Genomic DNA, 10,336 nt, shown 5'->3' on the forward strand with positions numbered 1-10,336 from the left:
TCAATATAATTATTTAATTATGGTGCTACCTACAGGTCAGAACTAGAGTGGGACCCAATAGTGCTGGACATTGTGCGAACACGTATAAGAAATTATTTCCGTTCTGAAAAGCTTGCAGTCTAAATGGAATCACTATCTAAGTTCCAGATGCAAAATATTTATTACTAATGATATGTGAAAGCCAGAGAAAAAAAATTGATAACTGTTTATGCACAGTTAGTTTCACTGTTTCCTAAGCATTGTATCTGCTAGAGTCCTGTTTGGGGGGATTAGTCATAAAGTGTAAAGAAAAAAGAAATAACATTAAAAAAAACAGGAAAATTATTAAATCAGCACAATTTTGTATCATGATTTTAGGGGAAGGTGTTGTATATAAAAGGTTTTAATTAAACTGTTGAAATTGAATATATTATATTGATTTGCATCTCTAAAACTATTTGAAAGCAAATGAAAGCGCTCCCCACTTCAGATGGCCAAGCGATTCTTCATTCCTGGATGGAAGCAGGGGCAGATTATGGGGTGATGGTGCCAGTGTCACCCTGGCCAGGACACGGCTGGGGGGGAGGGCTGCAGGTGTCAATGCAGGTGAACAGAAGATTGATTCATGCCAGCCTGGGCGAACTGCAACACCTGGCATGTAACACCTGGCGTCTGAAAAAACACATTACGCCCAAGTACCTAAAAACTGCAGGTATCCTCTTCCTCTCCTATCTGCAATTCAAAGAGATATCTGGTAGACAAAGGGGCTGGCTACAAAAAAGTTGCAGTGCCACCTGGTGGACAAAGGGGCTCATTATACGTCAATGAGTGAATTTTTGTTTTCATGTGGCGGATCCATGGATGTGTCCGCTTAGTTTGTGGCGATTCAAACTAAAATACATTGGGATGTGTTTTACTTAATTGCAAAGAAGACACTTAAATTGCCAAAAAACCTGTATGTGAAAACTGTAACGCAATTAAATCACAAAAAGGGCAATTTTTGTCACATGTACAAGCACCCAATGAAAGCAGATGGCTGGATACTACACTTCCCTTTAATATGCTCACAAAATAGGTGAACACTGTACCTACTAAGAATAAGGCACAGCAACCCATCCCTTACTCTTTCTCTAAAATAGATCTTCAGCATAACACAAGTTTACTAATTTAAGAAGAATCACTTTATAAATAATTAACTTATACTACGAAATTGTTGATCGTTAAAACAGCAGTGTAAATATATTGACTATCAGAGGGTACTAAAGAACAAGTATCATCCTCACAAGTTGTTAAATTTTATTTGAGCTTTAAAAACTATTTGCTTAGGTAAAGAACAGAGGGAATAACAAAGAGTCTGTTTTAATACTTAAAAAAAAGAGAAGAAAATCTTCAATAAGGTATATAGATAGATGTTTTGGTATTATTATTTAGCATTTATTGCATTATTGATCTTTAGATCTAATTTTTACTGTGTGTTATGCTATTTTATAACCCAGCCATGCTTAAAAAGACACTTACATTTATTTTGCTGATTACTTAAAGTAAAAGATTAATGCCCTACCTCCTTTTGTAAAACAGGCAAAACACCGCTAATCCCAGAGCAAAGATGACAAGTCCAACAACAGTAGCACCTGCTACTAAAACGGAAGATAAATGGCTCAAAAACTCTACATAAACAAAAACAAATTCAATGTCAAAATGGCATTATTTTATGTAACAAAGTAAACTGTATGTTTCAGATTAAGATTTAGTGTATTGGTTTACTACAAAGAAATTTTTATCTAAAATTTCAGAGGGCATAATAAGTTAGTGTTTTCAAACTATGGTATCATATCAGATCATAAGCAGTTATCTTAAAATGTTTGTGGTGGTTTTTTCTGCTCTAATTTTCCCTGGTTAATTATCATCGCCTGCATAGCACAAAATTCTCAGTAACCCCCTTATTTTAATTAAAACAGCTTTTTCTATTGTTAACACTATACCATGCTATCTATAACAACGCTGAAGGATTTTATAAGCAAATATTCTAAAATATGCCAAAGAATAGTTTGGTCTCATCTCATATACAGCTTGAGTACCAACCATTATGTTCTGGAAACTGCCCCTTACTCCTAATCACAGCTGTAGCAATGGTAGTTTCAGCCCTGTAATATTTTGCCTCTGCCTCTGCTCACGCACTTCAACTCTTCAGTTAACTTCCTAATACTCTAATAGTTATACAAAAAGAATGCATATTTTATCTTAGAGCAGGTGTTGGCAACCTTTGGCTGCTGCGGGCAACTGCTTGCAACTCAGCCTGCACTGTGGGCTGCAAATCTCTGCATCCCCTGGCAATCAGCAGATGTAGGACCTTAGGGATGCCTCCTTTGCTGCTCCAGCTGCAACATACTGTTGATTTCCTGAGCTGTGGTGGGTTGGATATGGCTCGTGGGCCATAGGTTGCTGACCCTGCCTTAGAGAAACTGTGGTTCTTCAAGCATTGTTGTTCACCGGCAGATAACTTGTATGCAGTTTTAAAGCAGCTAGCCTAGGAGCTCTCTTTAATGCTGATTTTAAATAACTCTTGGAACACTTTATAAGTTTCAAAAGATTAAAACTAATGCTGAGCCACTACTTATAAAAGGTAGGTGGGAAACCCAGATCTGTCAGCCTGACATTGATCCTGGGCAAAAATAATGTTCCTAGGACTTGATTAATGCACAATTAAATGACAGAAATAAAATGCCAATTAACAGACACTTACAGAAATTAGATCCTGTCAAACTAATCTGATATCATTTTTTTTATGACGTTACCAATGCCACTGCTCAATGCACTCGATCATCCAAACTCCAAACTGAAAGTAGGGTAGCCACACTGGCATGACGTTGAGCATGCAATATAAAGTATATTTTGTGGCATCACTGCATTAAGGGTAAAAACAGATGCTACTGAACTGAAATGGCTCAGCTCTAGCAGGACATATCCTTGCTCATACTCTGGTAAAAAAGTTGAAATCTCTCCTCTGTCCTGGGGGAGTCAAACTCTGGCCTGCAGGCCAGATCTGTCCTACAGCGCTGTCTCATCCAGCTCCTGGAGCTCCCCACAGGTCCAGAAATTTGGTGGCAGTGGAGTGGTGCCACCACTTCCCCCACTGCCAAATCTCTGGACCCATGGGAAGCCTCAGGCCCTGTGCACTGATTCCATTGCCCAATCTGAGCACACAGGGCTGGGTGGACACAGTGCTGGCCCCAGGGCCCAATCCAGGTGTGGGGGACCTGGAAGAGTCAGTGCTGGGCCCCCAAGACTGAATCACAGCATGCAGGTGGTTGGAGGGAGTAGTGCCAGACCACTGCAACCCAATCCTGTTGCACAGGTGGTAGGAGGGGGTGGGGCCTGGCCGCCCAGAACCCAAGCCCAGGGTGCAGGGGCAAGAGGCAGCTTTATTGGATCTCTGGGACCCAATCCTAGAGCACAGCGGGCGGGAGGGGGTGGTACCAGGCCAGCAGGGCCAAATCCTGGTGTATAGGAGCAAAAAGGGGCAGTGCCAGGCCCTCAGGGCCCAATCCTAGCACATGGGGCACTGAGGGGGCACTACCAAGCCCCTGGAACCCACTCCCAGTAGGAGGAGGACCAGAAGGGCAGTACTAGATGCCAGGGCTCAATCCAGCCTGCAGATGAGCCCTGCACCACTCATTTGGCCTGTGTGGCCAAAAGGTTACACACCACTGCTTTATCAATCCTTCAAGGCCCTAACCATCTTCAAAGAGCATCTTCCATTTCAGCTGATGGCAAATCTGATGACAGGGCTCTTCATCAGTTAATATTTTCTATTGAGGCCAAAAGCATGGTTGGCATTAAATCTTAGATGCGGAGATTGAGACCACCAACCATTATATTACAAGGGGGGTGGAAAAGGATATAAAATATCCTATTAAAAAGCTTATGCTACTGCAACGGGGTTTAGGGAGACTCTTCCCTTATGAGAAGGCTGTTCAAAAACTATTTATTAAAATCTCATTGTCCCTTTCTTTGAAGCATTTGGCACTGTCCATCATCAGTAACAGGATAGAAAGACATCAGCTTCTGACACTGTCTCCCATGATAATTCTTAGTATTAGCTAAGGAAATACAGACTAGATGAAAGTACTGTAAGGTGGATAAGAGAAGGCCAAACAGACACTTGAACTGGATGATTTAGCCAGGGATGATCCTGCCTTGACCAGGGAGTTGACTAGATTACATTCTGAGGTCCCTTCCAGCCTTACTTTTCTGTGATTTGATGACATGGACTAGACAGTTCAGGCAGGAAATTCCTATATTTCTTGTTTCCAAATCTGAATGCAATATACTTACTGCTTAAATGGGACAGGACACGATAAATACATAAAAGCAGTTCTCCACATTTTTCACTGGTTTCCTGTTAGTTTATGTGTGCAATTCATGTTGACAGTTAACTGTAAAGAACAAAAGGGCACTGAACCCAGCTCTCCCCGAGATTGCTTCCTCTCCTTACAGCTCAAATCCTCCATAACCTGATCTTAGGGCTGCACTCCAGATGGCAAGAGACATAGTAATGATTTTTGTCTGAGGGAACCCTCCACTCAGTCTACCAAAGCCCAAGTTAAACAGCCTTTACAATTAAAAATAAATTTTGGTTCCTGTGTTCAAGCTGGGTTTTTCACTGAAAGTAAATTAGTATAGATAGCTAAAGGTTGATGGGATGTGGGGAAATAATGTTTCTGTGGCTATAAGTTCTACCACTGATACTGATTTTTAAATGGATATTTGCTCTTAGATATCTATTAGGTGATTTATAAAACAGCTTACAAATAGAAAATTGTGAACAAAATGTATAATGAGGATTGGTGATCATGTTTCAGCAGGCAAATGCTGAATTTAAAACTTTAATTTTAAAACTTTATTTTAGAAGTACATTTTGTATTTTATACATACGGGTGAAATTTCATGCCAGCAACAAGTCCCATAGAAGGGTCTAATGATTATGAATCTGTTAAGGCATAATGGTTCTTAAATAGGCTTTTCCACTGAGGTGGTTTTCATACTATGAAAGGAGTTTCTTTTCACCTAATAAAATAATTAATATAATAAGTATATTTTATATATGAGTGTTTGTCATGCATCACAAGCTTTGCATATGCATAATTTACCATGCTTAGAATTAGCTATATAATTAATTACATAGCTATTTATGTAGCTGTCATAATTACAAGTATATAGAAGCAAAAGGTGGTGTGCAGCCCTAAGTCTCTTACAAGAAGATTATGGAGATTCTGACTAAGGCACAATCCCTTCTAGACTTCTCTGAACACATGGAAAATGTATAATTCTCACTGAGGGAAAAGAAGGATTAAACATTCCCTGTACACCCCAGACAGTGCTATTATGGGAGGCCCAAATACTGTCACACTGAATATCCTTTCTTAGCTGCAGGAGAGTCATTCATCATTTTGTTTGTATTATATAATCATATTGAGAGGGCTGAGAAAATGTTTTTTTAAACGTAAAGTAGATCTTTGAAAGTCTTCCTAACAAAGTTAACTGGCTTAATTTACAATTTATAATCATAAAATGAAATATAGATCAATCAGCTTACCTACAGGTACCTTTACACTTTCACCATTTGCTGATCGCTTCCTTCTTTCTCTATTTAATGCACTTGGAGAAGAGGGTTTTGGAGGATGTATCACAGATGTTGATGAATTCTCTCCTCTCTTAAGGTTTTTATGCTTACTACCAGTATTCACAATTTGCCTGTGAGATACAGCTGCTCTTCTGTCTCTAACTTTTAAATCCTCTTGAGCATAACTGATTTTTTTCTGTTTTATGTTCCATAAAGGTAGTATGCTATGCTTCTTAATTTTTTCCACTTGATTTGGAAACGCTGTTTGTGCCATCAGTGGTGTGAATAATGTATGTTTAACATTTTCAACAGAGTCTGTACTTGGAAGGACAAAATTAAACTTCGCAGACTCTGTACAATCATTTCTGGAGGAATATGCCAGTCTTTCTACTCCAAATGCTGTTCTTTCTTTTTCAGCTATATGCCCATCATCTGCATTTCCTCTCCATTTATGTTTTCTGGAAGCTTTAATTTTAAAAGGCTCATCTTGTTTTCTTTCATGAATGGTAGATTTGGTTTTATACACTAACCAGTTTTTCTGCACAGTGTCTTTTCTTTTGTGGGGGATCATCACTTGTGTAAAAGAGTTCTGATTTTCTTCAACAGATATCGCAGCTATTGCTTTAGCTTTTTTATCTTTAACCTGAACCATTACTTTGCTCCTCACTTCATGGAAGCTTTTATACCATATATATTTACTGTCATTAGGTATGTGTTGTAAACTCCCTGTTATGTATGCATCTTCCATCTCTTTCTTAGTTGGCTGACCTTTTTGTAATACTATGGCTCTTTGTTTCACTAGGTTTAAAAAGTTAGGAAATTTAGTATTAGGCCTCACAGATGTTTTTCCTGATTTTTTTTCCCAAGAGCTTATTCCACTTGGTCTACTGTTTAGAGAGCTTGAGATTTCCTGAAACCCTTTAAGGAAGTGTCCATATTTCTGAAGTTCTGTATGTTGACTTTTCTTGTTTGTACTTACTAAAATTTTTCTCGCATCTGTTAGTCTTTTATGCTGATTTCTTCTAATTGCATTTGTTTTTTGCTGGGCCCAAGTTCCAGAACTCATTTCAGCTAATTCCTTTTGTTTGGCAGAAGTTAAAAATCTGTCATTAGTGTGCTTATTTTTTTCCTTTTTCAGAGTTTTAATATGATAGTGTTTTCTTTCAAGAACCATATGATTTTTTATTATGGTTAATGCCAAAATGCTTTCTAAGTTGTTCATATTTGTTCTGGAAAGTGCTCTTTCAACTGTTGGCAATAAATCTGCCTTTGATAATGCTGCAATAACTAATGATGGTTTAGTCCCTAAGTATTTAATACATATATCAAGACTGTCAAACAGTTCTCTTTGAAATTTCATTCTTATGTTATTTGTAGGCCCTTTTTCAATAATTTGGAATTCATTCAGTAGATTTGAATTCATTTTATGTTGACTCAGTGTCTTAGTGTCTTCAAACTTCCCAAGCGTGAAGATTTTTCTTGGTTTTTTTGTTAGCTTCATGTTTGTTTCAGTTAGTTTTCCATTTCCTGTCCATTTTCTGGAAACCTGTGCTTTCATGCTTTCATTGCCAATCAGACATGGTTTGTCTTGATTCATCAAAACATTTAAAATATCACCGAGCAGCTTTTGTTGGTGCTTGTACCTGCCAACTTTTTGCCTAGGTGCTTTTGATTTAGTTTTAAAATTTTTGTAATTTCTACCAATTGTAGAATTGTTCTGCTTACCACCATGAAGATTTTGACAAGTTTTTTTCCATGCTGACTGTGCTGAGTTCAAAAGTAGTGATGTCTTATTTGAAGAATTGTTTGCTATTACGAATGTTCCTAGTTGATGTTCTTTTACATGATCTACAAAACAAACAATAAAATATTTTTTTAAATGGCTCCTAAAATATACTTGTGAAAAACAGAACTTTTACTTCCATTGAACATTGGCTTCGACTTGAGTAAACAGGTGCAGAAATACTGCAGTATTCCCAAATCTCAGGAAGCGGAGAAATACTGTAGGATCCCACTGACCCCAGTGCTGCAGGATCTCTGAACCCCAGTAAGCAGAGAAATACTGCAGTATCCCCAAATCCCAGCAAACAAAGAAACACTATAGGGTCCTACTGATCCCAATATTGCAGGAACCCCAAATCCCAGTAAGTGTAGAAATACTGCAGGATCCCATTGATCCCAATACTGCAGTATCCCTGAATCCCAGCAAGCAAAGAAATACTGCAGGATCCCAGAATCCCAGCAAGCAGAAAAATAGTGAAGGATTCCAAGAAACAGAAAAATACTGCAGAATCCCACTAGTTTTTGCCATTTCATACTTCAGAAACATACACTATGTCAGGATTTTCCTTTGCCAGGTAATTTAGTGCAGTGTTTCTCAACCAGTGACACGTGTCCCACTGGTGGGACTTGAAGGTTGTGTAGGTGGGACTTCAACTCACTGCCCAATTGAAAATATCGGTTGTTTGCACTTCAAATAAATGAATCAACAGGTATCTTGAACAGTGCAATTTTGTGGTTTTTTTTTTTATCATGGTGGGACCAGGGTTTTTTGACAAAATGGTTGGTGGGACATAAGGTGCAAAAAGTTGAGAACCACTGAGTATGTAGAGTATGTATAAGATTCTCCAGTTGATGTAGGGACTCCCATAGCTTTTGATCCGAGCCATATGTTTAACTTGCTTTTAACATCCAGCTATCTTTCCAAAATACACTCTGCAATAGCAAACTTCTCCTTGCATGTCTGTAGGGTGGCCATCGAGGTACCTCAATAAAGGACAGCTGCATTCAGTGCATAGTGATCATGTTCTTTTGACCATTCTGAGTTGAAGGATGTCTTTTGTTTGGGCATTTTGAATTAAGGGTGATGTCAAACTGATTTTGAAGACAAATGTTTAAGGGTGGCAAGCAACAGCCATAATATAAGGATATAATTAGGAACCATGACAAATAGGACCTTTGTTGGCATTCACAGGACCAGTACAAACATGGGATTAATTAAATGACAAATATATTAACCAATGAAGACAAACAATCTAAAGTTCAATTGTGAGTTGAAAGGTTTGGTGTCTCAAGAGAAAAACAGAGGACATAAAGGCGTCTGGTTTCGTATCAATAGAGGACAGACTAGCACAAAACTGGACTGTCCTCTATAAAGCCAGATGAATGGCCATCCTACATGTCTGCCATGCACACAGGAGTCTCAGTGACCACTGTGCGACTCAATGGCCCAGCACATGGTCTGATTCCAGCTTCTCTCCACTTCCAGGGTCCTGCTCTGTCAGTCCCACCTCATTTAGTTCCTTATCCAAGGCTGTGGACTTTGGGTTGCCAACTCTATTCTGGGAGGTTTCATCACACAACGCAACAACATTCATGATGGTGCACAGGCTTTATCTCCTGAAGGCAAATGCACATGGTTATTACATTAAAAAAACCCACCCACAGGAGTATTGTATAAATCAGATTCAACGATCCATTACTCCTTGGCCTCTTGAAGGCTCAGACCAAGTTTATTTGAATCTCATTTTTCTTAAGCAGCCTCCAATTCCTGGAGACTCCTGGAGGGTGGACAACGCTGTGTGAACTCCATGTGTGATGTTATCAGCGATCCTACATAAGATATTATACAGGGTCTTCATAAAATCCTTGTGCACTTTTAAACTTTAATAGCTTAGGTTGTAGGTATGATAGAAACAATCAGTAAACAGCATTTAACAGCAAATTTATTAAAGTTTTAGGACAACTAGAGTACACAATGCTAGATTTCATAAGTAATAATGAATTTATTCTTAAATAAGATGGAGCTCTGTGCCACTATGCTCTGAATGTACAACAGTTCCTAAATGACATTTTCCCAGAGACGTGGGTAGGCGGAGGTGGACCAATTGCTTGGCCACCTTGTTCACCTGACCTGTTGCCGTTGGACTTCTTTTTATGGGGACATGCAGTTTGCTTGTCACAACCACGTTCTTTGGTGGAGCTTAGGGCCAGGATCACCACTGCAATTACTGCAGTAACTCAAAAGCAACTGGGAAATGTTTTCAAGGAGCTGGAAGATCACACTGAGCACTGTATCACGATGGATGTCAGTTATGTTGAAGTCTATCTCTCCTAAAGCTTTAATAAATTTGCTTTTAAATGCCATTGACAGATTGTTTCTATCATACCTACAACCTATGTGGTTAAAGTTTAAAAGTGCACAAGGACTTTAGGAAGACCCTGTACATGATACAATAATACATACTGTATTACATATACATCTATGAATACATATAGACATCTCCCATATCCATAATAATACATCATATATTATCTGTGCATCTATGAATACATATAGACATTTCCCATATCTATAATAATACATATTATTTTATCTGTGCGCCTATGAATACATATAGACATATCCCGTATCTGTAATAATACATCATATATTATCCGTGCACCTATAAATACAGATAGCCATCAATCTATAATACAGATATATTCTCTATGAATTCTTTCCCATTTTTCCTTTGCCATATCCGGGGTTTGCCTTTTTTTATGGCAGTTGAACTCCCCACCCTGCCTCGAACCGCACGACGAGGTTGAAGAAGGGACCCGGGAACCGCGCAAGGATCCCCGGCCCCGTCCCGGGCCTCACCCGCCCGCGGCTCCCTCAGGCGGGGCGGGCGGCCCAGCGCGGGCGGCCTCGCCACCAGCAGCAGGCCCAGGAGGGCGGGCAGCAGCTCCCCG

At 39.2% G+C, this 10,336-nt stretch overlaps 1 protein-coding gene across 1 annotated transcript in view; it reads right to left on the minus strand.

Annotated features, from left to right (window-relative positions):
* Window positions 1–10,336, minus strand: part of LOC109286669 — a 48,261-nt gene that overhangs the window by 37,607 nt on the left and 318 nt on the right. The window contains exons 2-3 of the mRNA XM_019501326.1: window positions 5,576–7,450; window positions 1,541–1,646 (exon numbers count right to left, since the gene is read on the minus strand). Of these exons, the coding sequence (XP_019356871.1) occupies window positions 1,541–1,646; window positions 5,576–7,199 (1,730 nt within the window). The 5' untranslated portion in view covers window positions 7,200–7,450. The remainder of the gene's footprint in view (window positions 1–1,540; window positions 1,647–5,575; window positions 7,451–10,336) is intronic.

The sequence above is a fragment of the Gavialis gangeticus genome, unplaced genomic scaffold, assembly GCF_001723915.1.
Source record: "Gavialis gangeticus isolate Ggan-Ray unplaced genomic scaffold, GavGan_comp1, whole genome shotgun sequence".
Lineage (NCBI taxonomy): Eukaryota > Metazoa > Chordata > Crocodylia > Gavialidae > Gavialis > Gavialis gangeticus.